The sequence below is a fragment of the Pseudopodoces humilis genome, chromosome 3, assembly GCF_049639895.1.
Source record: "Pseudopodoces humilis isolate 2021_Gansu_Grassland_sample_001 chromosome 3, ASM4963989v1, whole genome shotgun sequence".
NCBI classification, from domain to species: Eukaryota; Metazoa; Chordata; class Aves; order Passeriformes; family Paridae; genus Pseudopodoces; species Pseudopodoces humilis.
Window position 1 is genome coordinate 3,521,566 of NC_142202.1, and position 15,945 is coordinate 3,537,510.

The following is a 15,945-nucleotide window of genomic DNA, read 5'->3' on the forward strand; positions in this document are numbered from 1 at the left end:
CTCTAAGGGGGGGGCTGCTGCTCTTCGATAGGCCGAGCCGCGCTGTCACTCAGAGAGGCCCCGCCTCCATGTTCGCAAAGCGCGGGCGCGGGCCTGGCCGCGCTCTCATTGGCCGGCTGCCGTGGCGGCGTGACGCGCGCGCCTGAGCGCGGCTTTCGGGGCTGCGGCGGGAGGGGGCGGGAAAGGCGCGGCCGTTGGGCGCCCCCGGGCGCGTGCCTGAGGTGCAATGGCGGGAGCGGGGCGGGCGGCCCCGTGAGGGGAAGGGGCTCGGGAGAGAGCTTGATCCGTGTGAGGAGAAGGGTTTGGGGGAGGGCTCTGTTCAATGAGGTGAAGGGACTCGGGGGTCTTTCCTTAGTGAGCTAAAGGGGTTTGAGTGAAGGGGTTCGTGGGGCTCCCCTCACTGAGGTGGAGGGACTCAGCGGTGCTGGCCCAGGAGGGGAGTAGGTTCGTGGAATTGGCCCGTGAGGGGATGGAGTTTGGGGAAAACGATTCGGGTCGCTGGTCCGTGAGGGGAAGGGGTTCGAGCACCATCCCGTTCGTGCTGAGGCGCTGTTTCTGAGGGCGTGCAGCGACGAGATGGGGGCCCCCTCTGTGTGGGGACTGTGTGGCAATGGCGGGCGCTGCCCCACAGGTCTCTGTCTCTGGGAGAAGTGGAGTAGAATATCTCCGGTGTACAGTGGGCCCTGTGAGCAGCAGGAGCACCAGCCCCCGGTGGGTGCTTGCCGTCCCTTACCCCAGCAGTCCCGTGCTCTCCACCGGAGCCTGTGCAGATTGCGAGTGAGGTGTGCGTCCCCTCCTGTAGGATGCCTCTGTCCATGGGGTGTCCAGCTTCCTGCAGCCGCCCTCCAAAGTGTGCTTCAGGCAAGGCTGGCTTTAGATTTATCCGAATGTCGAGCTGCGTGAGGTGTGTTAGGTAATTGGATGGGAACAGGGATGATTCTTGGGGTTTTTCTGTGGTGGCACAAACTCAGCAGGCTATGGTTGTTCATCTCATCGCTGCCTGGAGGAGCAGAGAACGTGCTTGCCAACTTTCACGTGGAAAAGCTCCTACCAGTGAATGTTCTCTCTACCTACATATGCATATTTTTCAGTCTTACCTCCGTACTTGGAAAAGCCCTGGTTATAGAAACTCGGGACTCGCTTGTATGAGGAGGCTACTATTAGGAAGTATTTAAGTACCTTCTAGGAACAAACTTTCATTTTCATCACTTCAGTTGAAGCAGTTACTTTGTTTTTGGGATGGCATTGCAATGGTCAGTGAAACTTGTTATGGAAGTGATACTTTCAATTTGTGGAACGCCCTCTGGGTGGCTTCCAAGGAAACTATAGCTTTATTGAGGTGGTGTTCACCTGTGCTGCTGCTGGGGGTATGGGAGGGACGCTTAAGCACTTTTGTAGAGTTTTAAAAGGAAAAAAAGTAGTGTTTTGTGGTGTGTAGACTGCTCTGGAGTAGTGGCTAAATTACCACTGGTGTGAAGTTTGTATCTAGCAGGCAGGTGCTGTGCTGTTACTATAGTAAGTCATAAGAAGGACACTTAACTAGCTTTTTGAAGCCTTTGTTGGCTTTCTAACTTCACAGATAGTGTGTGTTCAGCCATATAGCTGCTGGATGGGGCTCAAAACCTGTATTTCCTCCATGGGTTTTTTTAAATCCATACTTTCTGTAGGGCACAACAGTTTAAAGTTGGGCATCTGTAGTCACCCCCAAAAAATTGCCAGTGCAATGAAAACCACAATATGCTTGAATAAATAAATACAATTACGCATACTTACACTGTTCTAATTGCCTGACCAATTCTAGGTGTGCAGTGGGGATTGCAGTCCCTCAATCTTCATTTTGTGGGTGTGTGTTATGTAGTTTCTTTATTTTCTTTCTGGGACAACTGGAGAAATCTTGTATTCAATGACACATTTGTGTTTTGGGCAGAATCTCAGAGGATGCAGGCAGGTGTGGTGCCAGATCAGATCCTGTGTGATGTAATACTGGCTTAATGTGATGTATTACTGCGCTTAATTCCTCAGTCAAGTTTCTTGGAAAAATTTCTGCAGCATTTAAGGCTTGAAGAGCTGGAATGTGAATGGTCTCTTTTATATTTTATCACGCCTAAAAGGAACTGCATCCTGTTAACATCTGTGTCAGGGTGGTAACAGTGCTTTGTTTAATTCAGCTTGTTTGTCTTGCTCTGGTGGGTTGGCCTTTGCGAAGTGACTGTAATTGAAGATAGCACTGGAGCTGCTGGGATTGAATTTGAAAGTGATTCCAGTAGAATGCACGGGCACAGCAAGCTGTTGGTGAGTTAAAAGCAGGGCTGTAATTCCAGCACTTAGAATAAACAGTTCCTATGTGTGTTTTGATGTTCTAGCTAGCTCTGGTGTTCAAAACAAACTGATGTAAGAGACCAAAAAGTCAGATTCTTTTAACTCCTGCTTGTGCAGAGGGTTCACTTCTATTTTCTTTGTGTATGTATGTAAGAGGCAAATGTTTAAACCTTTAAATTAGTTTGTTAAATTGATGTTAATTATTCTGGGAGTCGATGCAGCTTCACAATTTCATCAGGTGTTGGTAATGCCCCAGATTGCAATGTGGTTTTAATAAATTGCAGGAGTAACAAACACAGCAGGGGTTGGCTCTGCCAGTTTGTTTGCTAAATCCTGTGCTTGGGTAGGGGAGAGTTCCTGCCTCATCGCTGTTATCTCAAACAACACATTAATTTTTTTCTAGAAATAGCCTTCCTATCTTTCTGCAAGCTGGGAAAACCAAACTCTTCCCATCTCCCTTCTGTTAGGAGCCAGGTGGAGGCTGGTTCAGAAATTGAGAAACTGGCAACTCAGTCAGTAAAATGCAGCTGTTTTAGCAGGGTGGGTGTATCTGATTACAGCTTTTCTCCCACACATGCTGTCAGGAGTTGTAGTAAGCTTGTGCTTGCTGTTTTGTTGCCACTGTTCCCTGTCTGATGGCTCCTTTATTAGATGTTCAGTCTGGTATTTCGGCCTTGCTGGAATCAATAGAAAAATTTGCTTGGGTTTCAGGTCAGCAGTGTGGCCTGGTAGTGATAAAAGCTAACTGCACACTAGGCTGGATCAAAAGGAGCATAACCAGGACATCAAGTGAAGTGATTATTTTTCTCTGCTGGTCACTCAGCAGCTGCACCTGGCACACCGTGCCTGGCTTTTGGTCCACCACCACAAGAAAGATGTGGAGAACCCTGTGCAAGTCCAACAGAGCCTGTCTTTAAGGTGAAGGGACTGAGGGAGCTGGGCTTCTTCAGCCTGGCAAAAAATAATGGGTGAGGGTAGACCCAGCAGCACAAACCAAAGCAGGGAGTGGGTATGGGCAGAATTAAGTAACTAAGTTTTTCTGGTCTATTTGTTCGTCACAAGGGCCCCACAATTTGCGGGAGTTAATGCATTTTGAATGCTTTTTTAATCCCTGCACACACTATTTGGGGGTGATGGGCTGTGCCAGCAAGGTCTGAGAGCGTCACAAAATAAAAGCTATGTGGATAGGCAAGCAGTACTTATTAACTTTCATCCCAAAATTAGAGAGATCTTCCTTTTACCTTTTATGCAGTTTTTTTTACTCTTTAAAGGATTTTTGTTTGCTTTTGGATATTCTTCCTGTAAAATTTTCCTTAGCAGATCATCTCCTATAGCTCAGTCAATTTGGTTTTTCAGAACCAGAATGATTTTCTTGGGTGGTGTTGCCAGCATTAGGGCTTGTGCATCTGGGAAAGCTGAGGTTCTGATAGAGGGACGAGGCATACCAATAAGAGAAAAATATCAAGTTGGTGTCATAATTTCTTGACTGATGAAGTAGGACTTGTAAATGGAAAGACCAGGGAAGAGAATAAAATAGAGCTGGGAAAATAAGGCAAAGAGAAGGCAGGTGTTGAGTGAGGCTGAAGTGAAAGGAATGAGGCATTCACAGGAAATTGCCAGCTGTAAATTTTCAAGGATGTCTGGGCAACACACAACTGAAACAATCTGCTAATGTCGAGTGTCATTGTAAACAGCTCCAGCCTCTACCTCATCCTTCAGGAAAGGTCCTTTCCCCATCCATGTCTTTATGGGGGGGCGTGTCCTGACTGCAGAGTTTTCATTTTACCACACTGTGTCCAGGGCCAGAGCTTTCTTCTCAAAGCAGGGAATGATTCCTTGTAGTTTCCACTTTCTCCTGCAGCTGTCCCACTTCGTTCTGGGATTATTGATGTGATAGGACCAGGAAATATATTTGGCTAATGAAAGGAATGTAGAGAATTTGTTCTGTCCTTCCACTCTTGCTTCATGTCATTCTAGAAATGGCAGAACTAATCCTGCCTGAGCATCCCTCTTCTCACTGAGCATCTGCTGCCATTCTTAATTGTTTTATTTTTTCTTTGGAAGAGCTTCTAATGTACTTTTTTTATCCTTTAATTACTTTTGTTTGACTCCACCTTTACCGTGTCTTTGGCCAAACAAGTTTTGCATTTAATTTCATTTATTCTTACGTGGAAGAAAGCAACTGCCTGTTTTGATGAATGACACAGATCAATGATTTCTGAGAGGCTGGATGTAAGAAGAATATTAACAGCATTTGCAGACTATCATAAGCCAGGTGTTACAAACACAAATAGGAAGAAATAATACAACATAATCTAAAAATCTTGGAAACGGGAAATTGAATGTAACTGAGTGGAGAGAAGAAATAAAAACTGATGTGTCCTTGGAGGGGGCTGGGGGGGTGGTGTGTAAAGTTCAGTCCAAGGGAAAACTTGGAAAATAGAGCTGAGGGAGAAAGTGGAGAGCTAATTAAATATTCCTTTGCTTGGTGACAGGGCAAAGGAAAGGACAACATAATCAGGGAGTAGCTGTGGGCATTGCTTGGAACAGCAGCAGGGTAGTGGCCTAAAGTAATTTCAAGAGCACCCAGAATATTTTAACTGAACCTAGGTATCTCATTATCAATGTGTTTTAAACAGATGGGCACAATTTCAGAGACAACTGGTGATTATCATTTGAGAGAATAAAGGTATGAAATGTGTAAAACATGACTGAGGAAAAGCCAGGTAGGGATATATTCATCAATAAACTTCCTGAAGTGATGATCTGTTAATCAGTTGATGAATGTTTTGAGATAATTAAAATAGCTCTCAGAAAGGTTTAGGCATTAAGCTTCAAACTGTAAAATAACTTTTCATTGTATGTACAAATCAATGAAAAACAGATTCTAAGAAGGAACTGGAAAAAAACAGTTTGAAAAAACCTTTTGTATTACAGGGAACAAATTCTCCATCTGCAGTCTTTTAAAGAACTCATTTTTTTGGTGTCTCATTGATAACTGGATTCTTCTGTTGGCCAAACCTTTCTTGCCATATTCATGTGAATTGTGTAGATGCTGAAATGAGGTCAGAAGGCAAAGGTAAGAAATTTCCCCCTCCCTCTAATAAAGTTCAAATAAGTGAGTTTACAAAATCCTTACTGAAAAACGTCTTTAATGTGGGTCTCTATGTAAACAAGTGAGCACAGTGAGATATGAATATTCCTTTTGCACTGTATAGTTAAAGTAATGCTCATAACTTAAGAGAAATCAGGTGTTCTTCAAGAAATGTTTAACTGTAATAAACTTGGCACAAATTCTGTTAGGCTCAGCTCTAGGAACAATTCTAGAATCTGCAGCTGTGAACCATTTTCTGTGATGCTGTGACTCAGTCAGGAAGATGGTGTGAAGTCTGCTGTGTGTCCCAGCAGAGCTGTTCTGCTGACACAGGGACTGCCATAAAGTTATGTTAATAAAATCTTGCAAGGAGGCAAACCCCAAGCTGTCACCCTTTTGTTAAACCAGATCTGGTCACCTCTGAAACATTCATTAGTTCTGGAAGTGTTGGGGTTTTTTTTCTTTTTTGTGTTGTTTTGGTTTTTTTAAATACCTGCTTTTCATACCATTTCTTAGCTTTATTTTTTGGTCTAACCCATTGCAACTTTTAAAGGACCTTAAGGGTTTGGCTTTTTTAAGGAAAGCTAGTAGGATTTGTGTTCCAAAATATCAATCAAACTGTAAAATTCAGGAATCTGAGCTAAAATATTCCATAGTGTCAGTGCTCCAAATGCCATTGGCAGAGACTATTGATTCTCCCCAATAAACTTTACACAGTGTTAAATCTAACAATTGTCTCTGGTCAATTGTCTGGTACTTTGGTCCACTTTGTACTTAAAATGGAACTGCTAACTTCATTGTGATAACGACTTGATTTGGGGCAATACTTGATCTTTCAGCTTTTGAGGCAATAATCTTCTCTCTCTAACAAGTAAAATAGCTCCAGATGGCAATTGAGGAATAGCTCTGCTAAAGATGATTTGTTTTGTCTTTAGTAAATTCTTGATATTTACAAGATTGGTGAAGCCCTGTCCTCTTTACATTTTAGTTAGGCATGTGATAACTTTCAGCCATTGATTTACACTGGAAAAAAACCCACTTTGTATCCACAGTATTGCCCTTTCTGGAATAACAGTCAGCCTCTTGCACCCTTCTGTAGCTGGGACTGTGGATCACAGGAGATGAATGCCAGGGTATTAATGTGAGGGTGGTAGGTGTCACTTCCATGGTAATCGGTGGCGTTAGTGGCTGCCAAATTCATAAATGCATCAGGATAAAATAAAGGTTATGGCTCCAAGTGAGACTGTTTTATAATTGATTTATCTGAGCTTTATAACTGAGCCTAAATTCCAAAGTGTGCCTCAGCAGTTCCAGGTGTTTTTAATGCATTGCCTTTACCTTCCATGCTGTCATATGTACAACTTGGCTATCCCTTCCCAGTTCTACAGTGAACAGCCTTGAAATGAAAGTGTATTCCGCAAGTGATGAACATAGGGCTATAAATCAGAAACAAGCTCCTTTAGTTCGCTTCTTTTGGAAATCAGAAACATCTCTTTATGTTGGGAAAAGAAAGGTAGAAGGATGGAAGGAGTAGAAACCAAATCACTAGGTTTTTCTTGGAGAGGTGATACTAAGAAACAATTTGGAGGAAAATGTAGCTTTCAGTTTTGGGCAAATAACACTGTGCTGAAGGAAAAGCTCTCACACGCTTTCCAAGCTTTTTGAAGATGAGCTTGTAGTTTTTTGAATGTATGTAATATGTACACAATCATCTTCCAATTCCTTAGGATTCTTGGTTATTATCTTTTCATGTTTTCACAGTGAACTTGATTTTACATATTGGGTTTTTTCTGTTTAAGCTTTACCTGTTTTTTCACTCATTTCTCTATTTCAGTCCATAAGTTATTGTTCAGCCTTTGGCAAGCTGTATTTTTAAACTGCTGCTCTCTTCTGTCATACCTGTGACTAAACTTAGTCTTTGATCACGTTCCTTTGTGGCTGGTCTTTTCCACTGTGAAGGGAAAATTAGAACTAAAAAAATAGAACTTAAAAAAAAAAGTATTTCTATCCTTAGAATCTTTTTTCCCCAGTGAACATCCTTTGGAGAATTTAAGGGAGCATCCCTGCAAGCTCTGTGTTCAGGTAGCAATAAGCAATTCTGTAGGTGGGGTAGAACGAGAAACTTGGCATCACAGGCTGAAAACAACAGGCCTGCCCCAGAAGCTGCCACGCATTCCTTGTGTCACAGAGGTCACCAGAGTCCTGAGGGGCAGGTCAGCAACACCTCCCATGGCAAAAGCCAACTTCACTTCTTCCTGCAAGGTAGGATTGGGTCCAAATACCTCCAAGTTACTTCCCAAAATGTGAAAGATGCTGGTGTAGGTAACCAGTTTGTCTGTGGGGGTAGAGAGGCCTTTTGTCATTCCCTCTTTCCTTCCAGGACTGCAGCAAAGATGCTGCATGTGTTTTCTTCCTGGGGAATTAGACTTCAGTGATTTGGGAAATGCAGGTCTTGAGAGCTGCCTGCACAGAGAAAATGGGTAATTAGAAGCATGTGTTGTGCTGTGAGTGTTCCAGGGAGCTGTCTGGGCCAGAGTGAAAGGCTGGATTAGCACAGTGTGACAGCACTGTGCAGATGCAAACCTGGGGTGCCTTTAACCATTCTAACCTCATTGCAAACTTAGTTGAAAACAGGGGATATTTATTCATAGGGTCTCCAGTTTGGTGATTTTAACCCTGGCAGGATCTTAGATGAAGATCTATATTTATATATAACTTTTTGACCAGCCTGTTGTCCAGTTATTATAAGTTACTATCAGTTATTTCTGAAAACTGACTTTATAAAAAGTAAAACTAAAATATTGGCATTTGACTCCAGCTGTAGGAAAGAAAAGTTATGATTTAGTTAGGTGTCACCTAATAGCAAATTAGCCTTAAACCCAAATCTATCTAGTATGTCCTGGATTGTAGATGGAAAAGGACTATGGGTTGGTTTCAAGATGCCTGTTAGATACAATCCATAAAGCAGAAAAAAGTTTCTAGGACAGTGTACCTGAAATAAAATTGCACTTTTCATCTGCCAAGTCTTTCATTCTTGCTCTGTTTAAAATTGGTATTGTGGGGAGGTAGCAAATGACTTTGTGATGTGTTTCAGCCAAACGTGCTAATGGTTATGGCTGAGGAATGGGTAACTTTTATACTGATTTTTTGTTTGTTTGTTTTGTTTTGGTGAAGGGGTTCTCTGAGTTTGAAATACCTTGTAAAATCTTTGGTTAAATAGAGATGCCACCTCCTCTTACAACAGAGATATGCTTTGTGCTTAATGCTTTCCCTCATGAAAATAATCAGCATGTAACACTAATATTTTTAATATTAGATCCTTATACAGAGGGAAGAAAGGCATTCTGCTTGTGCTACTCTAAAGATCACTCAAGTATGATCAATAATCCATTAGCAGGAATCTCTGTTCCATTTAACACCACTAACAAGTTTTTCCATCCCTTCCAAGTGTAAAGCAGAACAGAGAAGTAATCTGGAAGGTTAAACTATGGAGGAAGTCAGAATAGCACCAAAAATAGCTTAATCTAAAGGTACTTAGCAGAAACCACATCTAAATCAGCTGCATTTTTAATGTCTTGTAAGGCTGTCTGTGTCTTCTGTGCAGGGGAATTTCTTCAGTAAATAGTGGAGTATCGTAGCCATGAGTGCAACAAAACTGCTTTACAGAGATTTACTGCACCACACTCCTTGGAGAAGTATGGATTGTATCCAGCCTGGAGGAACAAGTAATGACAAAGGATAATACAAGTACTTCAGAGTTTTTAGCTGTGAGTGACTGCAGAATGTCCAGCCCTGATGATTTAATAGATTAACTTGGTGAGTTGGTGATCATGAGTTTTATCTAGTGTTGGTATGGGATTATCACTTTACTATCATTTGGGACAGCAATTTAAGGTCAAATCCTATTTTTCTCTGCATCAAGAATCCCACTATGTCCTTATGCACAGGAAGAAGTGTAGGAAAAATAAATCTTCCTATGGGTGTTACTGTTTGGCACAATCTAAAATATATCTAATGGCTTTTGCTTTTTTTTCTGGACGGAGGAATCAAGTTTGAAAGCAAACCAACAAAAGAGGCATTCATGGTTTGTTTTTTAAAAGCCACACATTGTCCTATCTTATTCAAAGCAGAATTTTTCTAATAACCAAATTCTGAGTCTGTGTCCCAAAGTTATGCAATAAAAGCAATTGTCAGATCTATTATGGTAGTCTAGACTAGACACAAAAGGGGAACTCTGGGGCAAACATGGAGATTTTCTCACGGAAAATAGCAGGAAGACTAAATTCTATTCTTCCTTTAAAAAAGTAGTCCAATCTCTAACCTTTCAGAATAGTTCAGTTGTTTTCTTGGCGGGGAGAAATGGCCGCAGTAGATTGTTCTAGAAGAAAATGTGCCATTGTCAGCCCTCCTCTGCTGGGTGGGTGATAAGGGCCTGTGTTTTCTCCCAAGTAGTCCAGAAGCAAGGCTTTTCCTCTCCTATATGGTTCCTTGTGTGTGTGAGATAGATTAATGGCTTGTCAGAGGAGCACAAACCAAGCTATGGAGTTTAGCTGGAATGAAATGGTTCTGTTTTCAGAAATCCTCAATGGAACAGATTTTCTAAATGGGAAACAAAGGCATCTCCTCAGCTGTGCTGCCTATAGTGGGGACCAAGGAACAGCACTGCAAGATGGGCCTGGATTTTTTTGCATCTTCCCATCCTGATCCTACACTTCCCTCTGCCTCCTGACCCCGGTGGAATGAGGTGCACGTAAGGCCAGGACTGCCAAACCAGAAGTTTCTGTTTAAAGCTCACTCTGCAGAACAGCAGTAATTTGTGAGCTGGAGCCCATTGCAGATACAAACTGGGTCTCCAGGGGGATGGGAATTTGTTCATGTGCACTGGTATTTGGGTCACAAGCCTGATGGAAGGGGACAACACAACCCATCAAGTTTGGGAATGGGAGCTGTGAAATGTTACAGCAGTGGGGTCATCCCTTGTGGCTTCTGGTAATTAGATAAAATTTGCTGATTAACGAGGCCGTAGTTTCACATATGCTTTAAGCCAGCACTGAAATCTCACCTGACAAATGTGATTAGTTTTAATCTGGATATGGAGCACTGTGCATGTAGAAAACATTGTTTCCAGTAGGGATGGGTATGGAGCTAGGATTAAGTGGGACGGAAGGTGCAGGACATGTATGTTTCTGGATTTTGAGAATACAAAAAAAATTGAGGGGAAAATAAGACAATGAAACGTGTCCTCCTGCTTTTAAAGTTTTTTATCTTTTCAGTCCCTCTTACTCAGACCTTCTGCTGTACCTTCCATTTTAGATTAGGTGAGGTCATTCCCAAGCCAAAGGCCACCTGATCTCAGGTAGTGATGTGGTGTTTGCTCTCCTTCCTTCACACTGAGCCAATTGAAGTACAAGGCAGTATGAACCCCCCTCAAAAGTATACAGCTAAAAAGCCAAATTACATTCAAATACGCATAAAGTCACTTCAGATGCACAGGGAGATTTCAAATTATAAAAATCTAAAATTATGGACTCAAAACCTTTGAGTTCAAGGGGTGTAATTTGTTTTTTTCTACAATGCATGGTCTAGCATATTCTAATTTGGGCAGCACTGTTTAAAAGTTCATTAGTATATGTAAGTAATTAGCAGGCTGGCTTGATGGCTTAAAGATTAAACTAAAGGTATGTATTGTTGATCTGTGGGATAGATATATAACCCATATAAACAGCATGCATGGATTGCTGTTTTTTTCCATAATTGCTACAACTGTAACACTGAGAAAGCCAATAGGAAATAGCTTTTGGATATAGAATATAAAATGTATCTCAAGGCATGTGAGGGAAACAATGAAAATGGTAATCTTAATACAGTAGAAACCATGAAGGAGACAGTTCTGTACAGGATTTAGTCATTTTCCCCAACTTTTTATTTCTAGTGACCTCAATCTTTTTCTGTCAGTTCCACCAATCCTGTAGATGGAGTGGGAGTTGGCACTTTTGAATATTTCTTTCTCTAATAGGAGGAAGGTATGGTGAGAGCAAGGCAAAAGAGCCTAATTGCTACACTGCTGCTGAAGGTAAGGGTTGCAGAAAATTACTTTTTCAGTAGCTGGGCAGGGTTGGTGGCACTCACAAGTTCTGGGTGCAGCCCAGTGATCAGCAGAAATGTGATGACTGTGTCAGAAATGACACAAATGTGTGGTGATGAGGCAGGCTGGAGGTCAGGAATCCAGGGAGTCCACTCTAGTCAGGCACAGCAGGGACAGGACTGAGCACAGACCTCAGGGAAGAACCAAGGAATTCAGCCTGACCTGAAATGTGTCAGTGGCCAGAGCATGGGATGGGGGTCTCAGGGGAGGCTCTTCAGGGAAGTGATGCACTCAGGATCCAAACAGACTCTGAACTTCTCCAGATAGCTTTTATTAGCAGGATTGCTTTTTCTATAGGGGGAAAAAAAACATGCTTTGCACTTGGATTAAACTTTAGCCACTTTAATTTTCACCCCAGCAGATCTCCCTGTTACAGACAGATGAAGCAGTGCCAAGTGCTCTCGCTGAGAACACCTGAACAGCACATTCTTTGTAGAAAGTTTACCCTTCCTATTAATTGAGGTTAATTGTAGCCTTGCAATTGCTACCCACAAGAGGAAAAGAAGAGAGTTTCTACCTCTGAGCTATAATTTGTATTTATATTTTTTTTACTGTGATTGAAGGTACAAGTTTTAGGTAGTTGAAGGCACAGTGCACACTCAGAATCAAAGACTGATGACACCCCTCCCCAGAAAATTTACCAAGTCAGAAAATAACGTAGGAAAAAAGTCTCACAACATCCCCACAAAGTGAGTGCTGAGAAGTCCCTGAACTCTGACTTGCTTATGCTCAATGCAGAAGTATTTTTGACCCGAAACTGTGAAGTCAAACATGTTTGCTACAGGACCACTGCAACAACAGGTGAGATGGTGGCCTTGGAAGGCATCCAAGATCAGTGTGTTTCAGGGAGAAGCTGGCAAGGCTCCAAAGAAATAGGTTTTATTCTGCTTTTGGGGTGCTTGTTTTTCCTCTGCAGATTGTAGCCAGCATTTATCAATTAAGTTATTTTGCATTTATTTTCATTGTTCTGAGACAATAAATTCTCAGTTGCAAGAGCTGCTAAAATACTCTAAGTATGGCATTTATTTCCCTTCTTTGACTGTAGAAAAGCTCTTTAGTTTGTAATCACTCTTTGAATAGTAGTCTGTGACCCAGGGAAGCTAATTTCAGCAGCAATAAAGGCTGTGTCTTTTGTGTCTTCAAAAAATAAAATTTTAAGGACCTTGGAAAATTTTTGGAACTTGACCAATCTGCAAATTCAATATGCCTATTTCTGTCTCCCAGCATTGGGAGAAGGAACCCCTAAATCTTCTCAGAGACCTGGAATAGCTTTTGTTTTTAAACTGACTTCCTTTTGTGATGTAGTTAGTTTTTCTTTTGCTAATAAAGAGAATTTTACTGAAGTTTTGGGAAGATAGTAGCTAAATGACTTACCTCTAAATCTTAATGTATGACATTTCTGTGATCTGGGGGGGGATCTGTTCAGCCAGGTTTGCAATTAAACGGCCAACAACAAGAGTATTTTACTGCTGAGCTGAGTAAATCATCAGCTCCATCATCTTGCATCTAAAACACTTGTGAATCTAATAATTATTTTTGTCAGCCAGTCCTTTGTGCTTTCCATCTCAGCAACACTCACTGTCAAATAGCAATTTCACTTGTTAATCCTCCTCCTGTCTCCTGCTGAGGATGTCTTTTTGGCCTATTTCAGATCCAGCATGTTCCTTCTTCTTTTGACAACAGGATTTGAGTTTTGTTCAAATTCAGTTTTTTCCCAATTGCTTCCTTGGGGGGGTTAGAAAAGCAAAAAAAAAAAAAAAATCTGGTTTATGGAGATTCACCTATTGCAAATCTGTCCTTAGATTGACTCCTGATGCAAAATTCGAACTTGCACTTTGAAGCAAGGTGTTAGGGATGTTGATGTTTTACAATTCACTGCTCTGTCAGCAGCATTAGGATCCTGGTCCACAAACTTCCAAGTGTGTCATATAAATTTGGGTTTATAGTCTCAGTGCAGGCCTAGCCAAAGTGTTCCTATGCTCCAAGTGCTTTCAGGTTATCCATGCTCCAATCCATTTCTGTGTTTGTATGGACATCTTCATGAGGTACAAAGATACTCTTGGTGTAGCCATCAGAGAAATGTCCACTGCTACCACTTCCCTTGACTCCTGAAGATGCCCAGTTTGTCTGGTTTAGTTTGTGCTCTGCTTTGTGCCCCCCTCAGGAAATCCCCACTGACAGGATGCCTGGTTAGAAGCAAAACCTCAGCCCTGTGACCCTCCTGCTGCTTTGGAGAGGAGCAGTGGCGGTTTGTCGAGTCTGGAAACACATTTCTCTTATCTCCAGGGCAAGCACAGTGACTGTTGCCTGGTTCCACCATGGAGGACTATCAATGCTGCTCCATCTTGGTTACAGACATGACTAATCCCTCTTACTACTTTTTATTTTTTTTCCCCCCAGGCTGCCAATTAAGCTTTTTCTATGATCATTCTCTAATATAAATCAAATGGAGGTGGGTTTCTATAAACAGCCCTACTACTAGGTATTCTCAGTGTGGCTCATTTCAGCAGAAGTGTGCTACAGAGAAATTGTGAGTTAGGTGGAGAGGCAGCACAGAGCTTCAGGCAGGAAGGAATTCACGTGTCCTGGAGACAGACAGATATTTGCCTTCCTGTTCACTTTATCTCTGATTCCCTCCTCAGCCCTTTGTGGGTTGATCAGAACTGTGAAGGCTGCTATCATTGCCTTCTTCAGCAAACCAGCCCTTCAGAGCAGGAGCAATTCCATTCCATGAGTCTTCCATGGTGAGTTTTAAGATGATGTACATGGTGAAGCTTTGAGTACAAAGGATGTAACCGGTATTTGCCACCACCAGATTCTCTAGGATCTCACTTCTCTAGCAGCAAACATGGCCAACAATCACAAGAGACGTTTTTCAACTTGTTACTCCCAGACAGAATCCCAGAATGGGTTGGGTTGGTAGGGGCTTTAAAGCCCATCTCATTCCAACCCCTTGCCCTGGGCAGGGACACCTTCCCCTAGATACCCTTATGGATATCTGAGCTGCTCAGGAATTGAGGCAAACAGCCCAGCTGTCCAGAGCAGCAATAAAACTGGGGTATTTACCCTGCAAAATGAGGTTGTCACAGCATTGCTTTGGGAATGTGGCACTAAATTTCATGAAGTCATGTGGCTGTGCTAGTATGATTTCTTTACAGTGGTGGGGCAGGTCTGTTATTTCTGAGTTTATCTGTAAAACTGTTGCCATCCAAACCTTGTCTTGTCAAATGTTCCAGACTAAATTGTTGTAAATTTAATCAGTTGGGCCTTACACCTTAATCTGGGATAAGCAGGGTTTGGTGTGGAACAGTTCTTACACTGCTGGCTGAATATTCCCTGCTCTCCCCTTGCATCACATCTGAGCGTGTGGCACAGCCTGGGTTGGGTCAGCAGAGAATAAACCTGCCCAAACCAAATTTGCCTTTCAGATCAATCTGTTGAGGTGATCTGCACAATCACTGGGTCTCCTGAGGGGTGGGAGAGGGAGAGGCAAGCACTGCCTGGTGCTTTGCCTGCCTGGAGTTGTCCTGGATTGGAGGAAAAAAAATAAGATGTTCTTCCTAGGAACATTTTGGTCCAGGAGCTCCTGGCTTAACACAGAAAAACATTCTTGCTTGTATATTCCACCCTATTAGACCTGGCTGTTTCTTTATTTTTCATAATTTTTTGGTACATGACTTTCTAGTAAAAAATAATTAAACCATGAAGCTTCACATTATTTACAGTTTTTCTCATGTTATTAAGCTGTAATTTGACCAAGAGATATGAACATAATTTACCATATGATTGCATAGCTTTTAATGTGTGCTTCTGCAGTGAATAGCAGCTATTAAGCTAAGTGGTTTGCCCCGTAAAATGACATGATGTCATAATATTTCTCTGAAAATACAGAATTAAGTATCATTAAATCCTATAATTAGGTAGCTATAGGTTATATTTGCAACTTCAAAAATGGAGTCAGGCAGCCTGATTCCTCTTGCTGTAGTATTCCAGGAATTTTGTCAAAACCGCACAAGAGCAAGTGGTGTGCTTTACAGAACATGAACTGCTTCCCCAGCCCTCTATTTCAGTGTAATTCCCTTTTTCCTCTTTCCAGGAACTGGGGGTTTTCAACGTGTTTGTAACAGCAAAGCAACTGCTCCAGGAGTGTGTATGTTCTTTTTTGAAATAATAAATCTCATTTTAGTGTCTATTTTTCCTAGTCTTCAGAAGTCATATGGATTTCATAGATGGTAGTGTATGATTGATCATAAAATATTATTTTTTTTTGCTTTAGACAGATATTTAGTCTTCTTTTTTATCCTTGTCAAGTTTTCTTGAAGTTTTTGACAGGTTTTATTATTTACTGTTTATTTTAAATCTTTATCTAGTTCTAAAATATATAGTT

General features: G+C 41.9%; 1 protein-coding gene across 3 annotated transcripts; it reads left to right on the top strand.

Annotated features, from left to right (window-relative positions):
• The first annotated feature begins 115 nt into the window (after positions 1-115).
• LOC148184557 (uncharacterized) lies at positions 116-12,743 on the top strand. 3 transcript variants are annotated; one of them, XR_015772195.1, is made up of 7 exons: positions 116-221; positions 632-861; positions 2,169-2,292; positions 3,031-3,237; positions 5,257-5,398; positions 9,018-9,229; positions 9,990-12,743. XR_015772195.1 is itself a non-coding variant. In XM_088053292.1 (6 exons), exons 1-4 carry the CDS (start codon positions 611-613, stop codon positions 5,284-5,286), a joined length of 357 nt encoding a protein of 118 aa, XP_087909418.1. In that variant the 5' UTR covers positions 434-610; the 3' UTR covers positions 5,287-5,398; positions 9,018-9,229; positions 9,990-12,743. The 3 variants fall into 3 exon arrangements, 1 of the variants encoding a protein (XP_087909418.1); XR_015772196.1 differs by having other exon boundaries at positions 9,018-9,180; XM_088053292.1 differs by lacking the exons at positions 116-221; positions 3,031-3,237 and having other exon boundaries at positions 434-711; positions 803-904.
• Positions 12,744-15,945: the final 3,202 nt, after the last annotated feature.